This window comes from Carassius auratus, unplaced genomic scaffold (assembly GCF_003368295.1).
Source record: "Carassius auratus strain Wakin unplaced genomic scaffold, ASM336829v1 scaf_tig00214314, whole genome shotgun sequence".
Lineage (NCBI taxonomy): Eukaryota > Metazoa > Chordata > Actinopteri > Cypriniformes > Cyprinidae > Carassius > Carassius auratus.
This window is the reverse complement of record NW_020527608.1, coordinates 11,851-26,907: the sequence shown is the minus strand read 5'-3', so window position 1 is coordinate 26,907 and position 15,057 is coordinate 11,851. Positions and strand designations below refer to the sequence as shown.

Sequence of the window (15,057 nt, the reverse complement as noted above, 5' to 3'; positions counted from 1 at the left end):
AGAGCCATGTAACAGAAAGACCCATACAAGCTGAAACAGGAAACCCTTTTTCCCAAAACACTGATGCAGAAATGGGAGAGAACATGTATTATTTCATATTTAAAACATCCTGGTAGGAAAATCTATTATGTTAAACATTCAAAGTCTTTTTGACGGAGAAGACGATGTCCTTTATTTGCGGGTAAGGTATTTTCCTCCAAATGCTTGGCGTATGGCATTGGAATATCTACACCCGTGACTCGGACTGCAGGGGCGTTAAGGTAACTGAAACCAGGACCTTGAAAAAAAAAACAGAAAAAAAGAAAATAAATTATGAATCCATATACAGAGGAGAAAAAAGCGATGGGTATTCTTGGAATGACACACTCCCTAATTTTTAATTTTTTCCTCCAACACAATGAGGTCATGCAACAAAAATACAGCATACTGATGTTTAAATATGTTTCATACTAAAAAGCAAAGCAGTGTACACTACATGCTGTTTAGATATAAAAAATAAAATAAAAAAGGTGACGTGACATTCAGCCAAGTATGGTGACCCATACTCAGATTCATGCTCTGCATTAACCCATCCAAAGTGCAGTGAACACACACACACACTGTGAACACACACCCAGAGCAGTGGGCAGCCATTTATGCCGCGGCGCCCGGGGAGCAGTTAGGGGTTCAGTGCCTTGCTCAAGCACATGTCAGTAGTGGTATTGCCAGCCCAGGACTCAAACCCACAACCCTATGGTTAGGAAACTCTCTAACCACTAGGCCACGTCTTCCCTATTAGTGTACTGTATGCTAGTGTTCCGTTCTGAACTGGAATTGACTTCAAATAGCATTTTTGTTATATTGATTGATAAATAAATAACAAAAAAAGACATTTCAAAAATATAAAAAGAAAAATACCCTCCATAATTCGGGCAAGAATCTCTCCCCCGACTCCAAACTGAGGCCAGCCGCCCTCCACAGTGATGAGATGTTTTGTTTTCATTACGCTTGTTTCAATGGCTTCCATGTCCATAGGCCGGATTGTGCGCAGGTTGATCACCTACAGAAGAAAACACAGACAAGATTTAATTTAAAAATCGTCTTAGTTCTTTCAATAAGTATATATAAATCATGTTAAATGTAAGAGTACATGTAAATGTCTCAAATTTTTGGAGAATTTCTTTCACAGCAGTTTAAATTAACACAAAACTGGTTCATTCATTTACAATGAAATTAAAGCAGCTTTTTTGAATCCTTTAAAAGGTGTATCAAGTGTCTATTTTACCCGAACTGGAAATGGCACTTAAAACAATTTCAACATGAAAAAATGACGTCATACCTCACATTCGATCCCGTCCTTGGCCAAGACCGCAGCAGCATCCATACACCGACTGACCACGTGGGAATGAGACACCAGCGTGACGTGATTTCCTGCATCAAATGACAACATTCATTTGCAGAAATCAATTTAATTTATAATATTAATGTCTGTCAATTAAATGTCAATTAACAATAGCAGTTACAGATTTTTCCCAGGGTAGAAATTAAAAATAATACTCAAAAAAAGTTACATTTTTTAAATAGTAAACATTTCAACTAAATATATAAATATTTTCACAAAATATGTCTGTTTCAGTCTGTTTAAATGGATAGTTCTCCCAAAAATCATGTCGGTCCAAGCCCATTAAACCTTTGTTTATCTTCAGAACACAAATTAAGATATTTTTGATGAATTCCAAGAGCTCTCTGGCCCTCCCATAGACTGCAAAGAAACTGCCGTAATTATATGCAGCTACGAGAATACTTTTTGTGTGCAATAGAAAACTAAAATTCACAACTTTGTTGAACAATTAGTCTTCTCTGCATCACCCTTGTGCCATTTTGGAGAGTTTCACTGTCACAGTCGCTGTACTTCACTACTCCTTCGGCCGTGTTTTGTGTTCCTTCTACAGGCATTTACAGGGGTAATCAGATGAATTGGCCACACTGGTGCACAGATGTGCCTGGATATAAAGATTGATGATTCATTTAACAATAAAAAACAAATGCTGGCTGCGTCTGAAATGGCATACTTCCCTACTATATAGCATGCGAAAAGCAGTAGGCCAGCAAATGAGTATGTTTGAATCTTCTGTGCTCATAAAAGAGTAGATTCAGACGTACGTATACTTAATTTGCGTTTCTAATATACTTACTTATATTAAGTATAAGGGGGGGGGGGGTGATTGGAGGGGGTGTTAACGGTTGTGTAGGGAGATGGTCAGAATGGATGTGGGGGGTTTCAAATCTACAATAAAACTCATTCAGGTCATAAGCAAGTCATTGATTTGCCTCAGTGCAGGGGGATGATGTCTTGTAGTGTGTGATGGCTCTCAGCCCTTTCCACACTGAAGTTGAGTCGTTAGAAGTAAACTGGTCTTCCAACTTTTTAGCGTAGGTCCTTTTAGCTGCTCTAATCTCTTTGCTCAGTGTGTTCCTGTCCTGATTGTACAAGACTCTGTCCCCATTTCTGTAGGCATCCTCTTTGAAAAAGAAAAAAAAAATGTGACATTTGCCAAGTATGGTATACCATACTCAGAATTGGTGTTCTGCATTTAACCCATCCAAGTGCACACACAGCAGTGAGAAGTGAACACAAACCCGGAGCAGCTATATATCCAGCACCCAGGGAGCAACTGGGGGTTCAGTGCCTTGCTCAAGGGCACTTCAGTCTCGGGTATTGAGGGTGTAAGAGAGTTCTGTTCATTTACTCCCTCCCACCTACAACTCCTCTCAGCACCGAGACTCAAACCAGCGACCTTCGGTTAACTAGTCAAAGTCTCTAACCATTAGGCCACAGCTGCCCGAAGATCTCTGATTTTTGCTGTAAACCATGGCTTATTGTTGAATGTTAAAAACATCCTGGTAGGAATGCATATATCCTCACACAAATTAATATAGCATGTCACAGTCTCTATAAGTTTGTCCAGATCGGTGGTAACAGCTTCAAAATCACTCCAATCAGTGAGGTCAAAACAAGCTTGTAAATCCTGCACTGTTTCATTGGTCCATCTCTTCACAGTCTTTACTACAGGTTCAGCAGATTTAAGTTTCTGCTTGCAAGTCATTATAAGATGAACCAGGCAGTGATCAGAGAGCACCAAAGCTGCTCGTGGGACAGAGTGATATGGATTCTTTATTGTGGTGTAATAGTGATCCAATTTATTATTGACTCTGCTGGGACATGTATAAAATGCTGTCTGTATTTTAGCAGTTCATGGGAGAGGTTGACTTCATTAAAGTCCCCATAAATGAATAAAACAGAGTCCGGGTGTTGTTGTTCTGTCTCTGTGATCTGATCAGCGAGTTTCTGTAAAGCCAGGCTTACGTGCGCTTGCAGAGGGATGTAAACACTCACCAGAATGAAAAAGTGAAACTCCTGTAGCAAATAGAACAGCTTCGAGTTAAAAAAGAGCACTTCTAGATCTGAACAGCACATCTACTTTAACACAGTTACATCTGTACACCGCCTTTCATTGATTTAAAAGCATGTCCCGTCACTGCGATTTCCCTGATGATTCTGCGTCTCGATCTGCTCTAACAGCTGAAAGCCCGGCAGATGGAGCGTGCTGTCTGGACTGGTGTAAATCAGCCAGGTTTCTGTGAAACAAGAGCAGCAGATTGTGAGAAAACACTTATTTGTCCGAGAGAGAAGAAGGAGTTTTCCATTTTGTTTGGTGGAGAGCGGAGATTTGCCGGATGGATGCTAGGCAACCACGCTTCCTGAGTCTGACAAGTGCCCCGGACTCGCTTCCCCCATCTGCGCTTCCTGAAGCATTTGATCAGCGCTGCTGCTGCGCCGACAACAACGTTCAGTAAAACGTCCGAATAATTTAAATCCGGTAAAAGATTAGCATAGTTTTATATGTGATGTAATAGTATTAATTCTACTACTATATACTCAGCTTGTTAAACTCAAAACATCACCCACCTTTTCTTTCAATCTTAGCTTTTCCGATTGGGATGAGGAAGTCTTTTGACTGAGACTCTTCAGACATCTCAAACGGCACACTGTACATTATCTCATTCTCCAAAAACACCACTGAAAGAGACATGATATGACAGTTAAAGCAGCCTTCACTTGCTGTGATCATCTTCTTCACACAGGCAGGAACTCACCAGGGTTGTCGTCACGGATAGCTGATTTCAGAAGGCCCTTGGCATCCTCGGCGCTCCAGGGACTGACCACCTTCAGACCGGGAACGTGTCCATACCAGGCTGCAAAGCACTGGGCGTGCTGAGCCGCCACACCGGGCGCAGCTCCATTGGGCCCGCGGAACACAATCGAGACGGGCTGCAGGCCGCCAGACATGTAGTAGGTCTTGGCGGCAGAATTGATGATATGATCGACTGATTGCATGGAGAAGTTGAAGGACATGTACTCAACAACGGGCCTCAAACCAGCCTAAAATAGGATGTGATGGGGTAGTTTGAGAACATGATGGAGTTTCAAATTCTTTTATCAATGTTGTTTCAGGAAAACTCACCATGGCAGCACCAACAGCGATGCCAGTGAAGCCAATCTGAATTGAAAAATCAGGAAATTTTAATGAGCATAATTGAAAACAAATATAGATGATTTTTTTATCATCATTCTCACCTCTGTAATTGGTGTGTCAATGATGCGTTTGTCTCCGTACTTCTTCCAAAGGCCTCTGGTGACCTGCAACCCAACACAAGCAACTTTAGAAAAAGATTCTTGGGCATCACTGATAACTGAAGTATCATAAAAATATTTGCATCTAACCTTATATGCACCTTCAAACAGTGCGACTTCCTCTCCGAGGAGGAAAACCCTTTCATCCCTCTCCAGCTCCTCATCCAGGGCCTCCTTGATGGCATCTCGGACTGTTACCTGCAACAATAAAATCCTATTAATTATACATATATCACATGATACTCTAATATAAAACATGCTACTGAGTAATTATTGTATTCATATACAATGAGATTTACTTGATACCCAATACACTGTAAGGAAAAGCATGGAAATACCATAGTACATGTCCAAAAAAACATAGCAACACAATGTAAAAAAAAAAAACAACATGTAAAAAAAATAACACGGTATGGTGTCATTACAAAATCCACATAAAACCATTATATACCAATGTATATGGAGAAAAAGTAAAAACATAGTAAATATACATAGTAAAGTGCCATAGTAATCCTATGAAGTCCTAAAACCAAGATATTATCATTATACATGGCTGTACCAGGGTAAAAACCAAATAGAAGAAATATGGCAATCAAGGGCAAGAGAAGTATTTAATACATAAAAACAAAAACAATTATTTCTTTATCAGTTGCCCATGAAAAAATGAAGATGGTTTTAACTTGTGAAATGTCCAAAATATGCCTTAAAATACAGTCAATAAGGTGGCGAAAACATGACTTTACGATGTGCATGGTACGATGTCGGCACGTCCACACGCAATGGCTTCTCTCGCTCCCGTGTTTTTTGTCTCGTGAGTCACAGTTTTTTGTACGTCTTCATCGCATCAAATGGTCTTGAAGCGCGCACGCAGCGGATGAGTTGGGGGAACCCTGTCTGCTCCGGAAGCCTACACCATCACCGACCCCCACTATTGCATCTCATCCACAGCGGAGGTGCCACAAGTGGCGTCAGAGGAAGCAGAAGAGGGGTATGTGTGGAGGTATCCAGGCTAGGCTAACGGCTAACCCACACAAGCCAGCCATCCCCACCATCTTACTGGTTAACGTATGCTCGATGGCAGCACAGACTGGTGAGTACGTGGGTTGAGTGCGCTGGTAGAGATGGCGCTGGTGGTAGATCCGTGAGAGGTGAAGGTAATCCGTGTGTGAATGGAACAATCCAGAGACAACCGAACAGGAGACAAGCAAGAACAGGAACACGAGAATCTGAACAGACATCAAATACGGAGGACCTCAAACAACGATCTGACAAACAAGAGATGAAAGACAGGGCGTTAAATAGGCTGTTGGAAAGAGTAGCACCTGCTGCTGATCAGACGATCAGCGGCAACACCCACATGAAACAATCAACATGACGTAACATGAATACAGCTGGAGACGTTGGATTCATGAACCGTGACACTCAGAGGACTGTAAGACACTGCTGTGTTTTTGTGTTAACGGAAACATGGCTTAGCAACAGCATTCCAGACCACGTTATTGGGCGGACAGAGCTCTCGTCGCGGGAGAGCCTCAGGCAGCGGGCTTTGTGTTAACATCAATGATGCTTTGTGCCGCGATGCTGTTGTGATCTGCAAACACTACTCACCCCTGGTGGAGTTTGATTATTAAGTGCCGGACGTTCTATCTGAATATACTGCCATACTGCTTGTTTTTCTTTACATTCCTCCGAACAACATCAAAAGCAACAGAAATGATGCACTAAATGAACTGTTCTAGCACATCACTGAGCAGCTACTGAATGATGCTTTTCTCCCTGATGCTTTTCTACAATGCCCTTCCCCTCCCCTACCTTCGTGCCTCAGACCACATCATTGTCATGCTAATGCCTGCATACAGACCACTCATTAAAGTCATCAAACCAGTTCAAAAACAGATACAGGTGAGGCTTTGAAAATTAGTGAGGTCCAGGTTTTTTTTATAATAACCTCCTTATTATAGCATTGTGCTATAATAACCCCTATAAATACAACTAATTATATAACACTTGAAAAGAGACAGAAATGTAGATGTTTTTGGACGGATGTTAATTTTTAAATCATACCCTATTTATTTTAAGTTTGTTAATACTATATTTATGGGGTGGATAATTTTATCAGTTGTTTATTATTCATACAAACATACATATTGCCCACCAAATGTGTTATTTTCATATAGTCAAGATTACAAAAGACAATACATGACACTCAACTCCAGTAGCGCAGAAGTTCAAACCTGGATCACATCAGAAAAACATTTATTTTCAATGAAAATTAAGTAAAAAATCAAATAGGGAGGGCTTGATAGTCCCAATAAGGTGGCATCCATTAAATTAGACTCAATAAGTTATTATTGCATACTGTTTTAATGTAGGCTACTAAAATATTGAGGTGCAGATAATTGCCACTATTTGCAGTAAGTAGTATAAATAGCAGAAAATCTTGCTATTTTAAATACTCTGAAGACTCGTTCACTTCGGAAGCATCTTGCAGCGATCATTTTCATACCACGGACTCTAAACATTCTGAATTATACTTGCAGACACTCATATGAGGAGTTTAGCAGAAAATTTGTCAATCAGAGAACAAATGTTATTTTCGAACATGAAACATTTACCGAGGTCTAGACCTTGGTGACCTCATAGCTGGATACGGCCATGGCTGTAAGGGTCGTCAGAGGCTCTTCAGGACTGTTTTGACACCACTGACTGGAATATGTTTAAGCAGGCTGCCACATACAATAATACCACATACCTCCAAGAGTACTCAGAGACTGTCACTGCCTACATAAACAAGTGTATTGATTATGTAACGGTCACAAAGACTATCACTGTCCGGGCCAATCAGAAGCCGTGGATGACAGGGGAGGTCTACAGACCCCTGAAGACACAGAATGCTGCCTTAAGAGCTGGAGATTAGGTGGGCCTGAGGACAGCCAGGGCCAACCTCTCCTGCTGCATCAGAGAGGCTAAGAGACAGTACTCCAGGAGGACAACCCATCAATTCAGTGACAGCAGAGACACTGAGCCTGTGGCAAGGGATACAGACCATTACGGACTACAAGCCCCCACCACGGACCTGTGACAGTAACATCTCTCAGTTGAACGAGGTGAACAACTACTTGGCTCGCTTTTAGAAACAAAACAGTACCACTGCACAGAAGTCTCCACCTCCTCCCGGCGACCAGGTGATGATGCTGACCCCAGAAAGCGTGAGGAGATCCTTCAGCAGCATCAATGCACGCAAAGCTCCGGGTCCTGACAACATTCCTGGGCGTGTACTGAGAGACTGTGCAGCAGAACTCACTGATGTCTTCACAGACATTTTCAACATCTCACTTAGTCAGGCTAAGTCTTTCTCTCAAATCTTATCTTTCAAAGCTACCACCATCATTCCAGTTCCGAAGAAGCCCTCTCCAGCCTGCTTCAATGACTGCTGTCCTGTTGCACTTACTCCCTGTAACGATTCAACGACCAGTGAAACACAGGGAGACGAGAGATCCAATCGCAGGTATATTTAATAGAGGTAATCCAAAATTGTAGTCAAACATGCCATGGGTCAAAACCAGACTTCAGTCCAAACAAACAAAATAACAAAACAAGGAAGGGAACAGGAAGCGAAGGAAATGGAATGGGAACTCAGAATATGAGAAAGAGGAATCTTGGGGAACAGGTTTTCATAAGGAGACTAATGATAATAGATTGCCTGCACCTGGTGCAATTAACTGGAGTGCAATTACTGTGAAGACAGGACCAGACTAGAGGAATTATAGTGCCTATGGTGAAGTGCCTAAGGAGAGGTGAGCTCACTAGTGGACACTCAGGGAAACAGAGACTGACAGCGTGACATTACCCCCTCCTCCACGGAGCAGCTGCCAGATGCTCCACCCAAAACAGAGGGAAAACAAACAGACAAAGAACTAGGAGGGAGTTGGAGCAGCGGAGGACTAGGGGGAGGGACGGAGGGCCAGATAACATGGTACACAGAGACAGGAGGACCAGGTAGAATGGGGAAACAGAGACAACACAACCAGGTAAAATGAGGAAACAGAGACAAGACAACCAGGTAAAATGGGGAGACAGAGACAAGAGAAGTGCAACACAAAACAAGGAGTCCAGGAGGGTGGTGGACTGGCGGAGGATAAGGGGGAGGGACGGAGGGCCAGGTCCTAGAAGGAAACGTAACAACAGACACAGACTAGAAACTTAGGAGGGAGGTGGACCAGTGGAGGATCAGGGGGAGGGATGGAGGGCCAGGTCCAAAGGAGGAAACAGACAGAAAAAACTAAAGAAAACAAAAACACAAAAACATAAGTCCATGAAGGACATCACGTGATGCCCACCAGGGCGGAGCAGAAGACCACCACAGCCGTGTGGTCAGGGTGGAAGCCCCCCAGGACGGAGCATAAGACCACCACATCCATGCGGCCAGACCAACGGGAGGACAAAACTCTGGTAATCCCATGGTGTTTATACTGGATTCCAGAGGATCGGTGCTGACTTGACTCTGCTCATGAAGATTATTGGTGACATGCATATGTTCATGAAGATCCCCGGTGACTTGACTCAGTCCTTGAAGATCACCAGTGACTTGATTCTGTCCTTGAAGATCACCAGTGACTTGACTTGACTCTGGAAGGTCAACAGGAACTAACCCTGACTCTGGAAGGTCAACGGTGACTAACCCTAACTCTGGAAGGTCGACGGTGACTAACCCTGACTCTGGAGGGTCCATTAGCACCTGACTCAACTTTGGAGGGTCAACCGGAACCTGACTCAACTCTGGAGGGTCAACAGGAATATGACTCGACTCTGGATGGTCAACAGGAGCCTGACTTGACTCTGGACAGTCAACTGGAATTTGACTCGACTCTGGAAGGTCGACAGGAACTAGCCCTGACTCTGGAAGGTCGACGGTGACTAACCCTGACTCTGGAGGGTCCATGAACACCTGACTTGACTCTGGAGGGTCAACCGGAACCTGACTAAACTCTGGATCTATCACCGCATTTAACAGAAGGAAACCGGATCGGATAGCCAGCTTTCTTCCCGTCCATCTATCCTGCCACACATAGATGCATTCCCAACTGGAACAATAAAAAAGCTTTGTTTTATCATGTAAATTAACCAGCCATTACTTCAGTCTCAAGTGTTAATATTATCAGTTATATTATCAGTTATATTATCAGGTTGGCGGCCATCTTGTGCAGCGGCACTGGACTGGCAGCCATCTTGCACAGCGGCGCTGGCTCAGCCGATTTGCGCCTCCTCTCCCCTCTCTGTCCATAATGGGGAAACGCCGGCTTCCCATCCGAACCCCGGGTCAACAGGAGGCCACAGTGGAGATCGCTGCCGGACCTCCTCTCGATTACTCACTCCTGAGCGACCTCCCCTGGTTACACGGAACACTACCAGGCGAGTACCCTCAAAGCCATTCCTCTCCCGCTTGATGGCTGGGGAGGAAATGGGAGCAGATATACCGCTGGATCTCCTTCGATGGAGTCCTTCTGTAACGATTCGACGACCAGTGAAACACAAGGAGATGAGAGATCCAATCGCAGGTATTTTAAATAGAGATAATCCAAAATCGTAGTCAAACCTGCCATGGGTCAAAACCAGAATTATAGTGCCTATGGTGAAGTGCCTAAGGAGAAGTGAGCTCACTAGTGGACACTCAGGGAAACAGAGACTGACAGCGTGACACTCCCATCCTCATGAAGTGCTTTGAACGGCTAGTCATGCACCACATCAAGTCTGACCTCCCGCCCTCCCTGGACTCATTTCAGTTTTCATATCGGGCCAACCACTCGACCGATGATGCCATCACAAATGCCGTCCACTCAGCACTCACACATCTAGACAAAAAGGACTCATACGTCAGAATGCTGTTCATAGTATTCAGTTCAGCATTCAACACTATCATCCCTGAACAGCCCATTCACAAAGTGGTCCAGCTGGGGCTCAACACTTCGCTGTGCAACTGTCTGTTGGACTTTCTGACTGGAAGACCTCAGGTAGCGAGGTGAGCCGCATGGCCAGGTGGTGCAGTGACAACAACCTCTCTCTGAACGTGGAGAAGACAAAGGAGATTGTTGTTGACTTCAGGAGAGCACACACTCAGCATACTCCTAACCATCAACGGTGTGACTGTGGAGAGAGTGAGTAGCACCAAGTTTATGGGTGTGCACATCACAGAGGACCTCTCTTGGACCAACAACACTGCAGCACTAGCCAAGAAATCACAGCAGCGTCTCTATTTCCTCCGCAAACTGAGAAGATCCAGAGCCCCTGCCCCCCATCATGTACACCTTCTACAGAGGCACCAACGAGAGCATTCTAACGAGCTGCATCACTGTGTGGTATGGCGCCTGCAATGCATCCTGCCGAAAGACCCTTCAACGCATAGTGAGAGCAGCAGAGAAGATCGTTGGTGCCTCTCTCCCCTCCCTCCAGGACATTTAACAGATGAACGTAAACAGATGAGAAAGAAAACACACATGTACAGTATTTTTGCTTAAAGAGACAACAGCCTGTCATTAATGTTAATCAAAGAACAAAAGAAAATCATTCAATGATCTTGATTGAATATATTTAATAACTTTTATTGATTAATCTTTATTTTATTCATAAAAAGAAAACTATGCAGTGTTTTTAAACTTTTAATTACAGTTTCTGTACCTGAAATTTTGTTTAGTTGTATTTATTCATGATATTGCGAATTGATTTGTTTGTTCCTATGTTATTACTGGCTTTTTACCTGTCTTTAACACTTTAATATTTGAAATTTATATTAATCTAGTTGTTTTTGGTATGGTATTTTTTTTAAAGCACAGGTAAAATTCCTCTTGCAGTGTTTTGTAAGCTGCTGATTTTTGCTCATGTTATTCAGCTGCAACAGGATGCTTTGTAAAAAGACAGAATACATGTTTGACATCTAAATGTTGGACTTATTTTTTTTACATTGGATTTTTATCTTATTGGAATCGAAACTAGGACTCGATAAGAATCGGAATCGCTAAAATTCAAACAATACCCAACACTATTCATCAGGGTGTCATGAAGCTGAACTTGCTCTTGAAAATATCAAACATGTAGTAGTTTTTTTTAACCTTGTGATGCTGTTTAAAAACACATTTCTAGTCAACTGAACGTACTTTATTAAGTCAAGTGAAAATAACATTAAAAGTTGAAATTACATAACAAAAGTTTTTGTAACTATAAAAACTCAATCAGCTAAACAAAAGATCTTAAGTTGGGAGACATGTGACCTTACTCAGTGAATTGAGTTAAGTGAACTAATTCGAAATGGGGATAAATTCAAAAAAGCTGTGCAGCAAATTACCTTGTAATTTTAAGTAAAGTCAACTTTACTTTTTTTACAGTGTGCTGTGACGTAAGTGCGATTCATCAACTGGGCTCTTGAGGCTGGCTGTCAGTCCCATAGACTCCCCATGTTAAAATGCCCAACGTTTAGAGCTTGGTTAAAAAAAATGTATTTAGCAAATTTTGCCCTTCAGGGGGTGAATTTTATACAGTCTATGGTTTTACCACAGCACACACCCAAACACATACTAATATTCAACACATTTACAGGTGTTTTCTGAAGCTTTAGTGTTTAGTGTCATGCAGCATCTGTTTAAGGTGAGAGCAGCATCTCTGACCTGCACCGCAGCCGGCAGCGTCCTGTGAAACTCCCGCCGCAAAACCGCTGGAACGGCATTCTGAAAGACAAACACAATGCCATATCAGTCTCAAAACCCTCATCTCATTGTAATGAGCGTACTATGTTGCTAATGTGTCATATTTCCACACAAATACCTTCCCTGAACGCAGGATAGATCTCAGATAAGCCATGTTTGACTGTGTCCTCTGTCTGGGGTCTGTTATGCATGCGGTTTCAACCAATCAGGGGGCGAGTTGTGAAATCGGTATAGGATAGCGGCCAATCAGTGAAGCTGAAACATGACAGATCGGCAGTTGGGGTCAGACTGTTATTGTGCATCAAAGGGCAATTTTTTTATAGACCATTTCAAAATTAGATATACATAAAGGTTAGATGTCTTACAGCGGAGTCTAATGTCATCCCCGGCGGCCATCTTGTCACCCAGAGTCACTACCAGCTGTCATCGACACCTGAACAAGCCTGTCAGCTGTAGATATGTCCTCTGCAGCAGGAGAAGATCTTCCATCCCCATCTGTTATCAAGGACCAGAGCTACCACCTGCTGACTTTAAAACACAATGGAGGTCTGGTGATTCCATCAGGAGGCACAGTGAGGATCATCAGGGCAGCAGAGAGGGTCATTCGTCAGGCATCAGCCAGTACCAGACGATCACAGCCCAGCAAACTTCGAGAAGACGTGTACATCGGAGCACATCTGTGAAACGCAGTATGGCATAGATAGCCACCACCATACGCTGTAAACATTAGTTGTGTCCCTGTTTTTTAAGCTAAGGCTGCACCACATTGCTAAAATGACTAACCTTACCTTACAGAGCAACAACATGCGACAAAAGCTCAATAAAACTGTCCTTTTCAAAGGGCATAAGCCCAAGCTATGTTTTTTGGGTCACTTTTTTACACAGTAGTTCTCTCTACAGGGTGGGGATTTCAACATGCAGCATTTCTTTATGAATATTTGTAATGGGGAATCTTGTACCTATTTTTATTTCAAATAAATGTCACTTTTATAAGACTTTTGTGTAATTATTCCATATTTTGTGTAGTGATTCTATATCAGAACCCCTGACATACAATCCAAATACTATACAAGAAACTTCCGAGTGCTACTTTTCATTTGAGACCAGGATTATGCTTCTACACCAACAGGTTGCCACACAGTAAGGCTTTTATTGTCAGTATGCATTTTGGGTTACCAAAGGTCATGTGGGGAGTTTCCATAGGGCATTTTACAAAACGCATGAGCATACCTTGGCAAATGAATGGTCTACAGTACTCATATTTCATTCTATATTGATCTTCTTTTCCACACAGTTTCACAAGACCTGGTGCTTGGGCTCAGTTGTGTTTCTAAAATCATATCAAGTGACCTAGAGGGCTGAAATGTGGTCAGTTGAGATGCTGTATAGCTCTGTGCCAGTACTTCACACAATTATTCTGATTATTTCCTAAGAAACTACAGGGTCTCGGCTTTCTAAAGAGGTCAGGCATTTGATGGTAGGCCAAAATAGCTGGGAACATTGATCTCTGAAGTACAGTAGGCACAGTGCAGTGTCGAGGGGAAAAGCCTAGTAAATGGCCCAATCCTGAAGAAGTTAAAATAAACATGTAATAATTCTAATTATTTTATTATAATAGTAATATATTATAAAAGTGTCGGACATCGACCTCCATTGGCCAGCAGCGATATCCTTTATTATTTATAACTATGATTTCAAAGACGTAAACGATCACAAAGGCGTTGGAACACTACTGCGCATGTGTGGTCCTGAAGCATTTCCGGTAGCGCCATTTTTAAATCTCAGCTCGGGCGAAACAATCATTTACATTTTAAGTCTAGCAAAAACGCAAAAGCTGCGGTATTTAAAATAAAAAAAAAAAAAATAATAATCGGTGATTGGAATGACACTTTTAATGTGACTGAGGCACAAACTTATGAAGAACATTAAAAGTAGTCTTCCGGTCGCTCTAACTGATGCTGCATGTTCACAAGACATAGCGCAGAGTGCATTTCGCAGTCTGGAAGCAATTAGCTCTTTAGCGGAAGGGTTGTGGTCATTTGTTCGTACAGTGGATGACATCAGTTTTATTTCTGGTTAAACTGAAGCAAGACAAACAGTGTCACTTACGTACTTCTCATGGTTTGTCGCCATATGTCCGACAAGGTTTTTAATGGACATTTCACTTGCTGGCTTAGGCTGTATCTCTACACAAATATCCATTTTCATATTTATTTTCACAGCGCTTTCCACAATACATATCGTTTCACTGAAGCCTTATGCTGTGTTCACACCAAACGCGAATAGAGCGTCTGGCGCGAATGATTTCAATGTTAAGTCAATGCAAAGGCGCGTTTACGCGCGTCTGGAGGTCTCGCGGCGCGAATGGGGCGTTAAGCGCGGCGCGGAAGACGCGAATTCGCCTCATTCGCGCGTCTAGTTCGCGCGAATGACGCGAATTGACGCGCGAATAGGGCGTTTCGCGCGAAACGCGCGTTAAGCGCGAAGGTGCTTTTTGTGCATTTAGCGTTTGACGCGAATTCGCGTCTGCCGCCCGAGTTGAAAAATTTCAACTTTGGCGTCAATTCGCGCCGCGTTAACCAATCAGGAGCCTGCTAGGAGTCACTCATTCAACAGTATGTTCCTGCAGCCTCCGGTTGTGCAGGAATACCCTTCTCCACGCATTCAACAAGGAGGAACGACAGA

At 42.8% G+C, this 15,057-nt stretch overlaps 1 protein-coding gene across 3 annotated transcripts; it reads right to left on the bottom strand.

The window, feature by feature from the left end:
• Positions 1-820: 820 nt before the first annotated feature.
• On the bottom strand, positions 821-12,549 carry LOC113091801 (pyruvate dehydrogenase E1 component subunit beta, mitochondrial-like). 3 transcript variants are annotated; one of them, XM_026257427.1, is made up of 9 exons: positions 12,491-12,549; positions 12,334-12,393; positions 4,766-4,876; positions 4,619-4,681; positions 4,506-4,541; positions 4,138-4,423; positions 3,950-4,060; positions 1,319-1,410; positions 821-1,039 (listed from the first exon to the last, which is right to left on the bottom strand). In XM_026257427.1, the coding sequence occupies exons 1-9, from the start codon at positions 12,524-12,526 to the stop codon at positions 836-838; spliced, it is 999 nt and encodes a 332-aa protein (XP_026113212.1). In that variant the 5' UTR covers positions 12,527-12,549; the 3' UTR covers positions 821-835. The 3 variants fall into 3 exon arrangements, with proteins under 3 accessions (XP_026113212.1, XP_026113213.1, XP_026113214.1); XM_026257428.1 differs by having other exon boundaries at positions 4,766-4,873; XM_026257429.1 differs by lacking the exons at positions 821-1,039; positions 1,319-1,410 and adding an exon at positions 3,485-3,618.
• Between the last annotated feature and the right edge of the window lie 2,508 nt (positions 12,550-15,057).

Excerpts from the sequence above, each read along its gene's own strand:
- LOC113091801 (XM_026257427.1), bottom strand. The coding sequence starts at position 12,526 with ATGGCTTATCTGAGATCTATCCTGCGTTCAGGGAAG. Across the intron at positions 4,061-4,137 it reads TATCCGTGACGACAACCCTG|TGGTGTTTTTGGAGAATGAG; the intron begins GTGAGTTCCTGC and ends TGTCTCTTTCAG. Across the intron at positions 1,411-3,949 it reads AGCTAAGATTGAAAGAAAAG|GAAATCACGTCACGCTGGTG; the intron begins GTGGGTGATGTT and ends CATTTGATGCAG.